The following is a 19,032-nucleotide window of genomic DNA, read 5'->3' on the forward strand; positions in this document are numbered from 1 at the left end:
CGAGAGATTTTCTAATTAAAGTCTTGTCAAATCATTAATGTGCGAGCCAAGGTATTTAAAGTCATTTACTCTTTGATATTGACACTGTTCAGCGATTTCAGAGTACGGACGGAGTCAGAATGCACAGAAATTCAGTTTTCCCTCGTTACAAAAAGGCGACCTGACGGCGGCATTCTCGAGAGATGGAGAAGGTTTTCTGCGAACTGAATGGTCTCAGAGACAGGGCGAGATCATCGGCAAAGTCTAAATCGGTGGAAAAGTGGCGGATTTCTTCTACTTTTTTGGGCTGTAAGTTGGATGCCTGGTAGTTAGATCAACGAAATACGAAGAACGTAGTCTAAACTAGAATAAAAAGAAAGGGTGCAAGGGTGTTTCCTGAGAACACCAGCAGGATGTCAACATTTCATGTCCCGTCGGAGAAATAACTTTTGCCTTGGAGAGGTGTAGACGCCCTGTGGCAAGAATAATTTTTGTCAGGAATGTCATAGAGTTTAAGATTTCAAACATTTTTCTCTGTTAATAGAATCAAAAGCCTTTTTAAAATCAACGAAACAGAGAATAACTTCTTTGTCTAATTTACGCATTTCCTCAAGGATCGCCGAATTGAAAGTATTTGCAAAGAGTACCTCTACTTTCCTGAACCATTTTGATTTTTTCGCAACAAAGGATCAAGATATGGGACTATACGATTCAGGATCAGTTTGTTATAGATTTTTGAAGCCGATTGGCATTAATGTGATACCCCTATAGTTTGAAGCAAGGGTGAGATCACCTTTCTTGGCAGGGATGATCCCCCTGTGAGCCAAGCTGATGGAGGAGAATGGTATTCGAAGGTGTGGTTACAGAATTCGAGGAGAAGTGTCAAAAAGGTAGGATCTTTCCATAAAATAGTTGGAATGGTTGTCTAAGCCAGAAGATTTGTTACTAGAAAAAAGTTTTACAGTTTTCTTCAACTCATCTAAGGTAAAAGTATTAGTTGGAATGTTTAGATTTTCCAAGACTTGATGAAGTGGTAGTGCGTTTGCATTACCTGTTGGTACATTTCCGAGCAAGTCCTTAAAATGTTTTAGCCAGTTTGTCCTCCTTTTCTCTGCAGAACCTCCCTTTAGTTGAATCGAAGGGTAGTCCTTATGTCCAGATATCTCATTAATGACTTTCCAAGAAGCGGAATGTTTTTTTTGACTCGTGAAAAGCTTTGATCGAGTCAATCTTTTCCCTGAATAAAAAGCGATTTCAGCGGTTAGGTAAGCGTCATCCAAGCCTTTTTGCGCATCTGCGAGAGCTTTAACCGCTTCTTCTAGTAGCACGTGTTTGATGTTTTAATTTGGCTGACTCGAAGGTTTTGCGCGCATTTTTGACAAGGTTGTCCTCATGGAGAACTTTACTTTTGCATTTTTGTTTTTTCGGAAGATAGAGAACATACATGTTCGTTTGCCTTTTATCAGATTTGAATATTTTGTTTCGACTTCGTCGTTTGGTTTGGAGAGAACATCAAACCTATTTTTGACCTCGATGACATAGGCTGATTGTAATTCTGAGTCCCCAAGAACCTGGGTCCAGTCTATGGACTTCATAGGATCTGGAGTAGCTCTTTTGGAAGATCTTAGGCTAAGAAAGACATTTACAGAAACAACTCTATGGTCTGAACCTACTGAAGAGAAGGAAGAGTAGGCTTGTGAGTTGTGGACACTGTTTTTCCACTTCTTACGAACGAGAATAAAATCAATTTGACTTTTGGATCCATTCGGAGATTGAAATGTCCAAAGTTTGTTGCGCTTTTTCATAAAAGTAGTATTGGAGGCAATCAGTTCATGTTTCTAGGATCATGTCATTTAATTTTGAAACCATTTCGGTTTGTTTTTGATGAAATGAAAAGTTAGCAACGTCCCTACCCATTTGCGCGTTGAAATCGCCAGCGACAACAACGAAATTTGTGAGCAGGGATATTTTGTAGGGTTGCAGAGAGAGAAGAATAAAAGTCATCTGCGAGGGATTCGTCAGAGACATTTGTCGGACTATAACAAGAAATGAAGGATGTTTTTGGATTACTATTGAACTCAGCTACAAAACAATGATACGATCAGACACTTTTGTTCACAGAAAGAAGATTGTTTTGAGGCCTTCGGAGAGAGAAGAATACCAATGCCACCAATTGTGGTCCCTTGGTGATTTTTCCAAGCTGAGGATGTGATTAGCTTGTTTTTGCCAAGATCAAGGTGCTGGAATTCAGAGTCCGGATGAAAATTTCTGTGCTCTTGGAGAGACAAAATATCAAGATTATATTTTGAGAAGTTTTGAAGTAATTCTTGTTTGCGACTGATTTGAGTCAGAGAACGAACGTTAAAAGTGCTAAAAATGTTTTGCTTTTTGCATTTCAGCAATTTTAGGTGGTGTTACAATCTCATGTCTGTCCCACCAATAGTTCTCTCCTGAGAGTTTGGAGCTATTGGGTCATTGGTTCCCTGGGAAACAAGATTTGAGAAAGGAACGAGACGAGCAGGGGCTTTAACCCTGGTGCTGTTTAAGGAAGACATTTCAAATTTTCTTTCGATAGCTAATTGTTTCTAATGCTCCGCGCCACTGGATACACCATAGTGAGAATGACAGTAAAAAGTGTCTAAAGAGGTCAAACACCCCATGAGGCTGAAAGAGAACCCTATGCAAGACGCCAACCTATGCAGGGGGGTTTTATATCAGAATCTTCCTTTTCCTATTTGGACCGCCGTAACCGGCTATAAGATGCTCCAACTACAACCTGTTTCTCCGAAGAGATGGAATGAAACGTAAATATAAAATTTTTTTAAATATGATACAGGTAATATATACACTGAAACAGTTCTCGGTTTATATACAGTTAAAATTGAATTTAGAGAGATGTTAGTTAAGATAAGTTTTGCTAATGACAATTTTCAACACTGAAGTGATTAACATTGTCTTTCCATTTAATCCAAAAATGTATGCCAAAAATATAGGATTTAAGAAACATTGGTGAAGAAAAGAGAAAAACAGACGTCAAAGTGACAGGTGAAAGATGGTGGAAACTGATTGCCTAGCAAAACTTTTCTAATAGATCAATCCATTTTGGCTATGCAGGGCAAGGGCGCCAGGCTTCACAGTGGAAGCCATCCTTGAGGATGACTAAGCAGTCATCCCGCATACCCGGACTCTACTCTACCTAACAATTGAAAAAAACACAAAAACAATTGTGCAAAATAATATGTTGATAAGATATACGAATTATGTGTTGATTGATACTAACAGACTATAATAAATCAGATCCTCTTCTTTTTTTTTCTCAAAATTTGTTAAAAAATTTCAAAAAAAATGAAACAATCAATCAAACCAGTGACAGATCCACAGCAGACAGAAAAAGCTTTTGCGGGTAGGCAATAGCAACAGCTTCAAGAAAATCAACCAATCAGGCTCAGATAAATCGACCAATCAAAAAACAATGTTTGCCAGTTTGCTAGTAGCGCGGGAAAACAAACCAATCATAGCAGTTCTCTTGCAGCAATATGAGGATTTAGTGCCGAAACGGAGCGATCTGAGGAAACACGAGATTTTGGTTTCATGTAGTCATACTCGAAACACTGAATTTTCAAAAAAGTTTAGCCATATACGGACCAATTTAGTATATCGCGCGCACATTTTACCAAACGAGATACGCGCTGCGCGCGCAATCAGCTTTTGATGCTTACTAATGATAGCGCTAGATAAAATTCTCTGGCGTCCATATAACGTCTATTATCTATCAGTAACGTAGATATAAAACCTGGGATACAAGGGGACGAGGTTGAACAATACCCCAAATTAGTTAGAATAATCGCTAGGGAAAACAAAAACGCTTCTTGCGTTTGTCGCCTCGTAAAACATTAAGGCAAGATGATTACAGGACATGAGACGATGTGTACGGCGTGTACGTATGACGACAGAACGTTCTAATCATGATCACAAATCCAGTGAAATGTCGCCCTTTCACCGCCCGTTGTATTCCTTTCTCGTTTCAGTGGATTTGTTCCTTGTGTTTATGAAAAATTTTGTTAGAATTTTTAGCAAAGCTGATCAAAATCAAAATTTTATCATAATGGTTGCTGGATCCAATAATGTTACATGAATAGGTGATTTAAAATACTTGTCAATGAGTTAGGTGTCTAACTCTACCACCATTAGTTTATTTTGGAGCATTGAGTGTTTGGAGGCAGTGGAAGCCGAGCTGGAATCATCAGAAGACGAGGATTTCGGTGGAGTGGCCCCACCACCAAACAAACGTTCAAGGTTTGAGGGATCAACGTCTCTTATTTCTCCAAGTAGACTACGTTTTCAATCCAAGCACCGCAAAGGAGGCAACTCAAGTAAAATGCGATCCAATGGTGAATCTGAGTCTAGTGAAAATGGTGAAGCCATCCTTGAACATAAAAATGGGGTCTCATCGAATGATACACCAGAAAAATTTGCTGCTTTAAAAGAGAGGAATAGGGAGAAAATTACCAGAAAGAGACTCAACAAATTTGATGAAGAAATTGTCAGGGTTATTGGTCAACATCTGGAAAAACTTGGCCTACAGTAAGAAAAATTAATAAATTTGTTTAGAGATTTTGACGACCCTCGACATTTTTATTGGAATTCGCGTAAAGCCCGAGTATGGCCCGAGCTGGCCCGAGAATTCGGGCCGTTATGAAAAAGGAGGCCCGAACATGGCCCGAATGACTCGGGTCATGTTCGGGCCAAAAGAATTGATAGGGTCTCTCGGCCCGAACGTGGCCTGAAGAGGCCCGAGAATTCTCGGGCCATGTCGAGGGTCGTAGATTTTGTATGAAGCTTGATAGCCCTTTTCTTAAAAAAAACTAATGTCGTGTTTTAAAAGATTATTTAGAGGTACAAACAACAAGTGTAATAAGTGGGGTGTTTAAAAAAAAAGGCCTTATTGCTTTTTTTTGGCAAATATTGCCTTAATCAATATAGCCCTAAACTCTTCTTATAAGAATTACCGTCAACTCACAACTGCTCTAACTTGGGACTGTCTGACAAAACATGTGACGGCAATTTCGGCCACCATTTCACCAAACCTCCAAAGTCATTTGATTTGAGTTAATGTACAGTGTATTAAAAAATACACGATTTCTCTTTCGCACCGAGTAGGCTTTTAAATCAAAATATGAAATAAATCTGTAGTGGAACACACGCGAATGTCCGAAAGGAAGAAGATCAAATTTAGTGGCAAAACAATGGAGCATTTAACGTCACTTGCGCAGCAAGTGACACATTCGTTATTTGTTAATCCGGGACGATTGGCAGTTAGGTGGCGGGCGTTCTCTAATTCTCCAATCGGGGTCCGGTCATTTTGAATGAAAGCAAAAAAAGTTAAAAAGGGAGCACTATCAGACAGTTAATGTGACATGTTCTGACGGAAAGTATGAAAGATAAACTTGGTGGAGTTATCAAAACAATTTGTTGTCAAAGAGATTTAACAGTAAGAGAAAATACAGGCCAGATATCAACAGTCCCAAGTTAGAGCAGTTTAAGACGGTACGTAGGAGATTTTCCTTTTTTTGCAGAACTTAAAGAAATTAAATTAAAGGGATAACGATCTACCAGGTGCGGCACAAAAAAGTTTCTCTCTTTAAAACTTATTTTCTTGAAATCTAAATATTTTAAAAGAACCATTCTTATTTATGGCGCGCCAAAGCGGAAATAAATACTATCTTTTTAAAACAATACTATCTTCGTTTAAAACATACTATCTTTTTTTTAAAACATACTATCTTCGTTTAAAACATACTATCTTTTTTTAAACATACTATTTTTTGCTTAAAAAATACTATTTTCGTTTAAAACATAGTATCTTTAAAAAATAATACTATTTTTACTATCTTTCATACTATCTTTTTAAAACAATACTATCTTTGTTGTAAACATACTATCTTCGTCGTTTAAAAAATACTATCTTTTAAAAAAATACTATCTTTTAAAAAAATACTATCTTTTTAAAAAATACTATCTTTTTAAAAAATACTATCTTTTTAAAAAATACTATCTTTTTTCGAATATAGGTTGCCTCGATTATTCAAATTTGTGTAATTTTCATTTTGAGGGGCGTGTAATGGGCGTTGGTTTTTCGTGTTTATTTTATATGGCCTCATCCGCCCACATGCAGGACCAACATTTACATACAGTGCATCTCTAGTTTTTTCGACCCTTACAGTGCATTTTAAACATATTGGAAAAGGTACCCTTAGGACCCGCACATACCCGTCGGTCCTTTTGCCCAGCTGCTCCTCCCCCCGGGCCGGCTCCCTACAAGATCTGACCTGACTGACAGTAAAATGGCTACTCGTGGCAGACCATTGAAAGATATCAACGAAGACCAAGTCCTTGCACTAAAAACAATAGGGTTCAAATGGAAGGAAATTGCTGATCTTATTGGACCATCCAGCAAGCATGGTGTCCCGCCGTCCCACCATGCGCGGTTCATGCATGCAAACTTTAAAATGAGCGAGGCAAGACGTGCCAACCTCGTTTCCAGACTGTTTTCGAAAAGTTAGTATGTTTTAAAAAAGATAGTATCGTTTTAAAATAGATAGTATTGTTTAAAAAAAGATAGTATCATTACAAAAGATAGTATGTTTTTAAACGAAGATAGTATGTTTTAAACGAGAATAGTATTTTTTCAAACGGAAATAGTATTTTTTCAACGAAAATAGTATTTTTTCAACGAAAATAGTATTTTTTGAACGAAAATAGTATGTTTTAATCGAAAATAGTATTTTTTTAAAAAGATAGTATGTTTTAAACGAAGATAGTATTGTTTTAAAGAGATAGTATTTATTTCCGCTTTGGCGCGCCATACTTATTTACATTGGAAAGGGGAAAGATAAACTTAAATTTTGATGAGTCATTTATCGAATTCGATTCATTAGATCAAAAGTTATGCTCAATTAAATAAAAATGTTACTTTTTGAAAGTGCTCAAAAACGTTAAAAACCGAATAGAATTAGTTGAATATAATTTTTAATCATTCAACATGACATCTTTATTAGCAAAGATCTAAAAAATCCACTGCTAGGGTGGGGCGTCAAATGTCAAAGTCAAAAAATTCAAGATGTAGTGTTTTTTTATGAAAATTTAACCTATTGTGACTGTGAGGCATTCTGCGCAATTTTTAAGGTTAGAAGTCCAAAATTGGCCGAACCCCCCTGGGGGTACTGATTCGCACTACAGGCAAAAATTGGAAAAAATGGTATTTTCTGGCCTTTTCAGGCCTGTAAATATATCAAAACAATTGCAAATCTTATTTTTTTCATTTGCTGTACTAAACTTTATGAAGAAACAACAAAATAATTATATTGGGTTGAAAATTGTGCCCATTGAAGCCCTAAACGAGCCGTTTTAAGCAAATTTTGGGTAGCAAAATGCTTTTTAAGGCCAATTTTGCAAGTTCATAAACTGATTAAATCACATGTCTGAAATTTTCAGAGATGGAAGTCTTCAATAAAGTCTTTAAGCAAAATGAATTTCAAGTTTTTCACTTTTTTCAAAATATCATAATGGCGTCTACAAAAATCGCTTTTTAGCAAAAAAAATCATATTTATCAAAAAATAGCATTTTTTAAGTAAGCTTCTACAAACTGAGTTTAAATGCTGACTGAAATTTTTTATGCAGTGATCTAGTATTCTGGAGATACTCCAGGGAAATCAAAATCATTTGGGTCTGGGATGCGTCTATGTCCGCCATTATGGAAATAAAATCCCTGCTAAGAGCCATTTTTCAGGCAAAAACCCAAATTTGAACTGAAAAAATCTCTAAAATGACAATAGACATGGGCACAAATTTTCTTGCAGTGATAGTATTCTGGAAATACTGCAGGAAAATCAAAATCATCTGGGTTTGGGATTTGGGTATATCCACCATTTTAGAATTGAAATTCCTGCTAAAACGCAGTATTTCAAGCAAAAATCCCATTTTTGACGGGAAAAATCTTAAAAATGGCAATAAACATGAATCTAAAATCTTCTTGCAGTGATAGCCTTCTGGAAATACTCCAGGGAAATCAAAACAATGATAAGAAAATATTTAGTATTTAGTAATCAGTTTACTAATTTTGATTACAGTATGACATTATTGTGTCCAATAATTCAGGTCTCTATAGGGGTTGCACAGCTGTCAACTCTCCCTCAGTAAAATGTGAGAGTAAAAATATTTTCTGTTTCAGTCTGGTTTTCCAAATAGATCGATGATTTGATAATTTGAAGAAAGTTTTTTGTTTATGGGTGATAACCTAGATCATGACACTATTTAGAGAAGATAGGCTTTTTCCCGGTAATAATTATTAGGCATATTTCTGGACCAAACTAGCTATTTTAACTTTATTTAGCCTAACAATTTGATAATCGTAAATTGCTAAATGGAATTATTCCCTGATCTCCATCCCAAAACAATTGCTGTAACTTTAAAAATAACAAACCTTATTTCTTTTCCAAAAATTTATGTATATTTATAATCATTTTGGAACATCCCTGGTTTGGGGTTAGTGCAGTAAGGAAGCCAATTAATAAAATGTTTTTCTCACTTTCTGACCTAAAATTGTATTTTTAGCAAAACTGTGGAATGTCTTTTGAAGGAGTCAAATTGTCAATTGGAAAACTCTTCAGCTTCACGATTCAGGGCTCATTGTTTGAAGGGAGATTGGAATAAGGTGAGTCCTATTATTTCTCTTGAAATAAATGGGAAGATCGGCAACACAAGATTCATTAGAGTCACTTTTATGAAAATTTTAATGCAATAATATTAAAAAATACATTTATGGCTAGAGCAACTGCTAATTTGGCCCTTCTGATTTGAATCTGGGATTAGTTGTAGGTAGGTCCGTCCTACACCTGTTTATTTTATGAAAAATTGTTTGTTTTGAAAAAAAAGACATTCTAATTTCTCATACCAAAGTTCTATCCCTCTTAGCTCTAACATTAGCAATAAAATCATCTGAATATTTCACATCCACATCCAGTGTTTCTTTTTGATAAGCAAGAGTGTTAAGTGTAGAGCAGACCCGGGGGGGAGTACTTAGGCAAATGGAGGGTACGGTATGTGCCGCCTGCACAAGGGTTGGAAAAATTAAAGATCCAATCCAAAAAACCTGAAAGATTAAAATTTGGTCAAAATTGGTCAAATTAGTCCCGCTAAGGGTTGTAAAATTTCAAAAATTTTCCTTTGTTTTCTCCTTTTTAGTCCCGGTAAGGATCCAAAGTTCGAAAGTCGGGCGGCACCCCCCGTCAGCTCGCAACCCTAGTACCCCCTCGGGAGAGGAGAAAACATCATTCAAAGCAATAGATCAAAGAACATTGATGGTTTTTCATTAAATCGAATAGCCACAATCTTCATTCAAAAGTTCAAAAAGGCATAGAGAATTTTTTTATCATGTTTGCTTTGTCTTTTATTTTACAGGCAGAATGTGTCCTGAAAGATTTGCAACCTTTACTAACAACTCAAGATTGTTATTTGGTAAGCTGTGTTATTTAAAGGTCACTGTAATTGATTTCTGTCGTTTGTTTCAAATGATAGGTATAGTTTCTATTGATAGATTTCATTTAAAGTTTTGAAACCAGAACATTATAAAATCTACAAGGTGAATAAAGATGTCAGCAAACAGAATATGATGAATTCCCTGTACATCCCAGTTTCTGGCTAGAATACTGTTGCTTTAAAATGCTTTGGAATAACCTTCTAGTTCTAGTGCTAAACCTTTCCAAATGCCCAATGTTTCAAAGATTCACAACAATAGAATTATGGATAAATATCAAGATAAGTGGTTTTCACTTTAGTATTTGTTGGTCCGTACTTGAATTAAATCAAAGTTGAAGAAACTTTTCATTAGATTTGATTTTTTTCTTTTAGAAAATGAGATTTCTCATTTTGGAACAGAAGTTTCTTGAATTGCTGGAGGACGGCAGAGCTATTGAAGCATTACATTGTTTACGACAAGAGCTGACACCATTGAAATATAATGTGGAGAGAATTCACGAACTAAGCGGGTAACTTAGCATTTCTGACTCCCGAAACGATTTTAAGTGCCTGGAAATCAGACCATACTTCTTTAAACGGTCTTTTAGTGACTGCTAAATGACTGGTAAAATTTGGCTAAAATGTTATAGTGAGTCCAGTTAATTTATTAAAGCATCTATTGGACTGGTCCCAGACCGGTTCTGAAAGCCAATCGAAAACAAAAATCTGATTGCTACTAGATGACTGTTAGTACAATACCAAGGTACTTTGATCGCTTTACCAAATATTAATAATATCTGAAATTATGATCCTGAAATTGCATATCACTATTGATTGTCGGTTTGTGTAAAAGTTTAGGAAAACTAAATTTTTCTTTCAATCTCAAAATTATTTGCTCAATTAAATTCATTAACAGAAAAATCAAAACACAAAAATTCAATTACCTATTTTCTTATGTTTTCATGGGACCTTTTTATAAAATTTTTTGTTTTACCTTTTAGTTTACTTATGAGTGCTGACATAGATGAACTACTGAAAAAATCAAACTGGGAAGGGAAAACTAATGGGACCAGACAACATCTCATCAATAAACTTCAAGGTAATATGAAAATGTTAATGAACTCTAATGTCTTATATCTCGATGATAAGATAAAGAGTCTGGGTGTTAATTAGATTTCATTCTTTAGAATCTCAGTTGGCTTAGTTGTTATAAATGCAGATTTGCCTGTATAGTACTCAATATCTTTAAAAATGGTTTTATTTTCTCTAACTTACAAAAAGCCCAAAGGTCAATCCATCATTCTTTTTCTTAGTAAAATCAAAAGGTAAAGATACTCAATGTGTTTAACATTGATCCACTTGCCTATGCTATAATTATTCGAGTCAATTTTGTTTGTCGCTTTTTCAAAAATTTTCCCTCATAGCTGTATTTCATTCTAGTGTTTATTATGGAAAATTTTGTAATCACATTTTATAAGATAAAGAGAAAGTTATGAAAGTACTTGCTTTTTTACGAGAACCAGTAAATTTTGGCTCAGGCTGGGCTGTTCTTAATTTTCAGAAAATTTTAGACTTAAATGTTCTTATAATGTTCCTAATGCGCTTAGTTTCTTTACTTGAACAATCGAAAAGGGTTTAAAATCTGTTGAAGTCAGTACGATCTTAGTAATTTCTGAAATCTGAGGCTCAGGGTCAGGATTGTTGTTAATGTTCTTTTAGGTCTTCGGCAATTTTTGTGATTCATACCCTACCCTACTGTTATGCAAGTCAATTTTGTTTTCTAAAATCATCTATCACTAGTATTTACTTTTGTTGACGAAAGTTTTGCCAGGCATTAGTTGATCATTCAAGTCAGTAAAGAATTAGACACGAAAGTTTTTTATTTAAAAATTTAGCATAAGCTTTTCGACATAGTCATCTTCAGTGCAAATGATTTAAATAAAACGTTAAAAATGCTGTACAGTTTATACAAGAAATGTTTTTGAGAAATCACTGCTAATTCCCATGGGCTATAGTAGATATTAGATATCTACGATAGTTAGAGAATTAACAATGATTTCTCAAGGGTAATAAAAACATAAAATATTAAAATGTTTTGCTATTAAAATCAAGTTATGCCATTCCGAAAAAGTAGTAAAGTTTTTGTTTCGGTTTGATTGTTCAATGAAGGGGCATTCAAGGCAATTAAAAACGCTTCCAGGCTTCTATTTACTCTTTTCGCATTATAGCTTATTTACCTCCAACAGTGATGTTACCACCAGATCGCCTGGAGACATTGATTAAACAGGCTTTTGAACACCAGAAAACGAATTGCCTATATCATAATTCTACACTGGATCAAAATTTACATTCCCTTTCCATATTGTCTGATCACAAGTGTACAAGGTAAGATCTCTGGTGATACTTTCTGCTATTCTTTTCTGGAAATAATTTTGTAACTAAGTATCAAGTATTGACAGTTTTATGCAACTCATTAGCTTGGCATAAGCTGCTGTATTGCTTAAAAAATTCCTGCGGTAACTTCATCCGATGTTTGAAAACTGTATCCTTTATATGCTGTCTCCCTGTTTATCCAAATTCTATATTATGCCCATTATAAATATTTAGCTAAAATTCTTTCTTTTTTCTTCTCAGAAATATGTTTCCAACAGAAACACGTCAAATATTGTCAGAGCATTGTGATGAAGTCTGGTTCCTTAGGTTTTCACATGATGGAAAATATTTAGCCACTGGATCAAAAGATACTACAGTTATATTGTGGAAAGTAGAGGTAAAAGACCAATTTGATATTTGTTCCTTCCCGCCTTAGTGTCTATGTGTAAATTGTAAATCTGAATCTGAAATAGATTTTTACCAATTTAATTTTACACCCATAATAATCATTCAGTTTCAAAATTCTGATATGAAAGTTCGAAGGCCTATAAAAATTCTACCCACAAAAATGACAGGGTATTCATTTATTTCTTTTCTTTATCGTTGTAAGGATGACACACTAGTTAAATGGAGGACATTAGAAGGGCATTCGTATGGTGTTTCTTATATCAGTTGGAGTCCTAATGATACATATATTATCGCTTGTGGTCCTGAAGATTGCTGTGAATTGTGGATATGGCAAGTAGAGGTACCACAAAAAAAGTTTTTCAACGTTTGTACATAGATAGACACTGAATGTATTCCGTGATATTTAATACTGGATATATTTTCTATCCTAGAAAGGCCTCGTTTTAAAGTTATGGCAACAATGTAATGCAAATTTTAAAAGCTGCACTTTTTATTGAAGAATAAAACTTATGCAAAAGGAGTCTAAAAACCTTGGTAATTTCTTAAAGGCAAAACAGGTGCTATATAGTAAGTAAGTCTGCGACCGCAGTCGGAGGCGACCCGAAGGTTCCTCTTTCGATAGCTATCTATCGAAGGTAGCGGAGGGCGCCACTCTTTCTCCCTGGATTTCTCCACTTACCCTTGATCCTTCTCTTAATTGCTGAGCATCAAGCAGAGAGGCATCAAGTACCATTTTGGGAATCTTTGGTATGACCCGGCTGGGGGTTGAACCCACAACCTTGCGAACCGTAGACGGGTGCTCTACCACTGCACCACGGTTCGCTTGGTACTGGTGACTCTATTTATAAGTTTAAGATCCATCCAACTCCTTATCTATAAAAGGCCTATCAAGGACCTAAGTGTGTTGAATTTTTAGTTTGGTTCTTTCATACCACTTTTAACATGAATTTTATTTCGTAGACTGGCGAGTTAAAATGTCGTATGAGCCATTCAACAGAGGAGAGTTTAACATGCTGTGCATGGTATAGTGATGAGAAACGATTTGTCACAGGTGGTACTAGAGGACAATTTTATCAATGTGTAAGTTTTCGAATTCACTACTAAAGTCTGTCTCGATATTATCTGAAGCGGAGATTTTCTTATCTTTGTTACAACCCTGGTAGTAGGCCTAAAACGGCCCAAAAATGACCTAAAACAACAAAAATAACCAAAAACAGCAAAAATGACCTAAGATACGAAAGACCTTAATACAGATTTGAAATCAGGAAGGTTCAAGTATTTAAAAAGTTTGATGTTACGACTTTTGAATCAGAAAGAACAAATCTAATTTTTTTAGTCTTTATTTTTATTTTACGCTTTTCAAGTTTTCAAAAACTTTTGATCTATTATATTATTTTCTTTGTATTATTTGAGACAGACTTTAATATGTTATTGCAATCTTCAGCTTACATAGCGGGGATTTTGCTAAAAGTTATTATCATTTTGTGGAGCAAAACATTGAATATTGACTAATGTTACACGTACTGCCTTCACAAGCTCGGGACAACACTTCAATCAACACAAATTAATGTTTTACACGTATTACTTAACAGATAACTTATTTAAACACTTGATAGAGCTACTCTGTACAGATCAGTGTTGGCAATCTGATCCATCATCATCTGACCATTCTCTCGCATCATCGTTTCCCTCCATGTCAGTTTTATTAATTGTACAATTAATTGCCGGTACAGAGCTGTGATCTACTCAGCAAAGATGGTGCATAATTATGCTTCAACTGCCGTTGCTTGAGAAAAAGAAAGTACTAGCTCTATCTAGTATTTTATATATAAGATATCTGTGTATTGCTCTCGTAAAAGGTTAGTTAAGGGTTACTTTTGTTGGATGATTTGACTGATAATGAAATAATAATAGCGCAGTTGGGAGAGCAATCGCCCGGCAAGCGAGAGGTCGTGGGTTCAATCCCCACTCGATTCGTTACTTTGGGGAAAACTGGGAAGTACATTAGTGCAGGATCCGTTGATTCATTACCCATAAGTAATACGCACTTGATTTCACACAGTGAATAATAATATTATGTACCGTTTATATGATATGAAATATTTCATTTTATTCTTCCTTCATCTCGTAGGATTTAGATGGAAATATCTTAGAGTCATGGGAAGGAGTGAGAGTGGTGGGGTTGCATGTCCTGAACGATCGATCGGTGCTTGCTGCTGACACTCACATGAGGATACGATCATACAACTTTGATGCTTTGGTCGATAAGTTACTGTAAGTAGGACCGCACGTTTATACTTGGACCTATACACTTTTAGCCCCTAACACTGCAAGGGACTCGGGTTCTAGTTAACTGGGTTCAGAGGACGTCAAATTCCTGTGTCTTTTGAGTGCCTCAATGCAATGTATTTTTTATGTCTTTTGGCCCTGGTATAATAGAATCTATTTGGATGTCGACCCCTCTCAATTCGGCTTAATTAACACTAAATTTTGATTTTTTTGGTGTGGTTTTACAACCTTTTTAACTTGAAAAGACGAACTTAAGGTTTTGTTTTTAAATAAGTACAATATAACAATAGGGAGAGACCGTCCTGAAATATGTGTCTGATATGAAACGGGAACACTTAAAAAATAAAACCTTTGAGAATACACATACGTTTTTTTATATTTTGGGTAATGTTTCTTCCCTTTAGCCTTGTCCGATTTTTCCACTGATTTTACAAACTTTTCATCAAATATCTTTTTAAAACTCTTAACGATTCTAAATATTGTAGGATACAAGAGACACACCCTATCATGTCATTTGTTGTTTCTGAAGATAAAACCAAAGCTTTATTCAACATTGCATCACAGGTATCAGTAGTGTTCACTCAACGCTCATTATTGACTTTTGATTGTTGATTATTCCGCTTTGGTTTAATGAGCTACCGGATGTTACAAAAAGAGTACAAGTTTAAATTGAAATATTGAAATAACTAAATTGATAAAGACACAAATCGAAATACTTTTTTTCATTTAAAATATAACATAACTTTCAAACAATTATCATTAAATTTGCTTCGCACGTTTATTAAATATTATGAAGAAAATTCAGAAAATTCTTTTTCTCGAACAATAGCTGTTTTCATATTATCATAACTCATAAACTCTTAAAACTCTCCTAAGTAATCTCGTTATTTTCGTTTCTTGACCACCGTTTTTCCCTTTATTACGTAGGGTGTTAACCTGTGGGACATCAAAGATAAAGTGTTAATACGAAAATTTCGTGGTGTCAAACAAGGATACTACATGATCCACACTTGCTTTGGTGGACTGAATAACGATTTCATCGCCAGTGGTAGCGAAGGTATGGAGATTTTCTTCGCCGCCAAAGGTCACGAACATCCAATTTTTTTGAAGCTTTCGGATGTTCTTAATTTTTTGAGTTTTAAGCCTAAAAATGTTCTTAGCATGCTCTTATTCATCCTCCTAAAAAATCAGGCATGAGTCCTCTAAGCCCTAAAATGTTTTTAACTTGTTCTTAATATTTCGGCCATCGAAGTCTTATGTTCTTATAAAGTTTGTTCTTATGAAAAAACGTGTAAGATTACATTAATAAGTCAATAATTTCCTTTCTTAGACAATCAAGTATACATTTGGCACCATTCCCGTGAAACTCCTATCACAACCTTAAACGGTCATAGTCAGACTGTCAATTGTGTACACTGGAACCCAACAGATCCAAGCATGCTAGCCTCTGCAAGTGATGACGGTACCGTTCGCATATGGAGGCCTGCCAAAGATCCTTCAAAAGCGTGTTCTACAAGTGATTGTTTCGACTTTTTGACATCTTCCCAAGGAAGCCAGAGTAGTAGAAGTACGTCAGATGAGAGTGCATCGTCAAGTCAAAGTAGCTCTCGGAGAAGCAGTAGTAGTAAGTGACTTTGATTGGAGTGAGTAGGGGAGAATATTTTTTTTCTATTACCGTGATTCACCTCAAATACTATTCGGGCTTTTTTAATTCCCGATTCTATTAATTAGTACATTTGAATCTTCCTTTTTCCGTGCCTCCTCGGTTTTTCAAATATGTCCTGTTGGATGGATAAATTATTCAATTGGCCTATTAAAAATATGACGTTTACTTGATATATGTATTTTCAGTCAAAATTTTACACTTTACAGTACCTAAAAAGAAAAAAAAAACTTCAAATAGCCCATGCTATATGTTGTTATTTTGGAGTTTTGAGAAATAATATTTTGGGTTTCTGAGTTTTTTAATATTAATTACCAAATACCTAAGAATCGAGACAAAAAGAGACAAAAAAAATTCCTATGCTTACAAACTTGATCTAATACTACATTTTCTGCATTAGGTCATAGTTTTTTGATTTTGTTTATTCGTGATTTCGATGCTTAAATTTCCTGTTATCTTAGCTTAGAAAGGGGGCTGAATCTCTGCATTTTGGGGATTGGATTGTTATTAATTCGTCTGCTGAAATTAAACCATAATATGTTCTTATGAAATTGTCTAACTATAATATAAATTTTCAAGTCCATTTTCTTTTCAGGTACCTCTCCGTCTTGACGTATTCTCATGCCATGAAGTATAATTTGATTTTTTATATTATATATAAAGATTTATTTGTTTTTTTTGTGTAGTTAGATTCCCCTCTATACCATATTTTGTGAATATTATATTAAAACAATTTTTATTAGGCCCTATTTACATCAAGGTGTTTGTCTCTTGTGATGTAAAATGTTTCTTTCTTCATATTTCTTGGAATGCAGTATCTTTTTTTCAAGGAACTCGCAATGATTTTCAAAATACCGAAATGTCGAAACTAAAAGTTTCTGAAATGACTTCGGAATTTAATTGTATTCATTGGTTGAGAAAAATACACTTAAAGTGAATTTGTAAGTAATTCACTTTTCGCAATTCATTCATCTATACTAAAAGCCTTCTATGAATTTTGCTGTTCTCTTACGATTTTTTTAACTTTATTCACCCGTTGAATTTACACCCCGGGTATAATTTCTCCTTAAGAATAACATTATGGTCCACAGATTACGATTATCACGTCATAAATCTAATAATTACAGGCCCGGCGGAACAATCGTCAAAGTGGGAAGACTGAAGGCTCAAAATGAGATAAAATTCAATATCAAATAAGTTGAAAATGATTGTCAACAACAACAAAGTGCTCTACCAGAAAGAGCCTTATAACAAAACAAAAATTCAAAGCTTCATTTTTTGTAGTACAATTCAATAGAAATTTGAGCAAAAAATTCTTATTTGTTCAAAATTGGAGAGGTTGAAGTCTCCCCAGTCTCCCCGCTTCCGTCGGACCTGAATTCGGACATTTCGTTCTAATAACTTTGTTCTGCTTGCCATTTTTCATTTGCTTAGAAACTTGTCTTTTGTAAATACTATTCTTACTTTAAAGAAAAATCTAAATATTTTTTATGCGCTTTAAAAATGTATGTAGGCTATACACTCGTGAAAATCTGATCCCTAAAGATTTTATGAATCTTTTTTGTTCGTTTGGGGTCGGTTTTCTTTTATTTTGGTATATATTTTTTCGATTTTGAGGAGGATTTTTAAATTATGAAGTAGTTAATTAATTACATATTCAATTGAGATTCACAATGATATTTGATTTTAACATCCAACCAAGTGATTATAAGGAAAGCATAAAACTTGAAATTTCAAGTTTTAGATTTCAAAAAGATCTTGGAATTCTGTAGTCCTCCTTAGAATCGAAATTTTCTGGCATTTTTTTAGTTTGACAAAAGCTTAATAAGTTTAGATTTGCATAATGTCGTTTTATGACTTTTTTTGTGTATTTTTTACTACCATTTTACTTTATTTACATTTTATTATAACTTTAGTGGAGGTATTCTTCTTTTTTTATTTTTCATAGGTGGGTTTCGTTTTTCTTTGCTTTTTATCCCCCTAAAATCAAACTTTCGAACTATTCTTCGTTACTCAGTGCTTCTGTCGTACGTTGCCTGAAGATCCATTCAACAATTTCTTTTTTTATACTGGACTATACATCAGATTATAAAAATACAGGATGGGTTCCTTCTTGTCTATTTCTGTCGAAGAATTTTTTGCAATTTTTATTTGAAAATGGAAAATCTTTACAGGTGAATGAATGAATAACGACTTTTATCATTCTGCTTGAGAATCATACTAGATACCGCCATCTGATTTTCCCTAATCTTAAATGGTATTTTCAAGCCAGCAAATTTTTAACTTATCTACCAAACCCAGCGAAACAAGCTTATCCGATATAAGGCTCCTGCCCGGGATCCTGTCCCTATTTTCAAAGATTTTAAAACTTAGATTTTTTATTTCAATTTTTGGTAGATCTTTTTTTTGTCATTTTCTTGATTTTTCTTTCTTCTAAACTTTGAAACCATTATATTTATTCACTATTGTTTGTGAAGTCAAAATATGAAAATAAATAAAAATAAAATATTGTCAATGAAATTATCAATTTTCATCAATTCTAAAAAACTACGAGGCTTGCAAAGTTCTCATAATAGTTAAAGAATAAGGCTGAGCCTTAAAAAATCTAATCAATAGTATATTGATTGAAATATATTGATGAAAATATATTTTCGACCATCCATTTTTCTAATGTTAATGAATGAATAAAGGTTCCGCTGCTGGTCAGGGTACCTAATCTCCATGAGTCCCAGGTAAAAACACTAAAGTAGAAAAATTTGGAGGAAACAAAAAAAAAGTCCCAATGAGTCCAATGAAGGGTCCA

The 19,032-nt window shown here is 34.6% G+C and overlaps 1 protein-coding gene across 1 annotated transcript; it reads left to right on the top strand.

The window, feature by feature from the left end:
* The first annotated feature begins 4,041 nt into the window (after nucleotides 1–4,041).
* Nucleotides 4,042–18,749, top strand: LOC136810382 (WD repeat-containing protein 26-like). Its single transcript, XM_067066934.1, has 14 exons — nucleotides 4,042–4,563; nucleotides 8,594–8,693; nucleotides 9,440–9,496; nucleotides 9,890–10,026; nucleotides 10,498–10,595; nucleotides 11,725–11,881; nucleotides 12,131–12,266; nucleotides 12,480–12,617; nucleotides 13,238–13,357; nucleotides 14,409–14,551; nucleotides 15,052–15,130; nucleotides 15,494–15,623; nucleotides 15,897–16,190; nucleotides 16,825–18,749. The coding sequence occupies exons 1-14, from the start codon at nucleotides 4,358–4,360 to the stop codon at nucleotides 16,839–16,841; spliced, it is 1,812 nt and encodes a 603-aa protein (XP_066923035.1). The 5' UTR covers nucleotides 4,042–4,357; the 3' UTR covers nucleotides 16,842–18,749.
* Nucleotides 18,750–19,032: the final 283 nt, after the last annotated feature.

The sequence above is a fragment of the Clytia hemisphaerica genome, unplaced genomic scaffold, assembly GCF_902728285.1.
Source record: "Clytia hemisphaerica strain Z4C2 unplaced genomic scaffold, Clytia hemisphaerica genome assembly, whole genome shotgun sequence".
In the NCBI taxonomy this organism is placed as follows: domain Eukaryota; kingdom Metazoa; phylum Cnidaria; class Hydrozoa; order Leptothecata; family Clytiidae; genus Clytia; species Clytia hemisphaerica.

What these genes read in the sequence shown, in the direction of transcription:
- LOC136810382 (XM_067066934.1), top strand. Translation starts at nt 4,358, where the DNA reads ATGCGATCCAATGGTGAATCTGAGTCTAGTGAAAATGGTGAAGCCATC. An exon ending in CAACTCAAGATTGTTATTTG is followed by an intron (nt 9,497 to 9,889) that starts GTAAGCTGTGTT and finishes TTTTTCTTTTAG; the next exon opens with AAAATGAGATTTCTCATTTT. An exon ending in TGTGGATATGGCAAGTAGAG is followed by an intron (nt 12,618 to 13,237) that starts GTACCACAAAAA and finishes TTTATTTCGTAG; the next exon opens with ACTGGCGAGTTAAAATGTCG.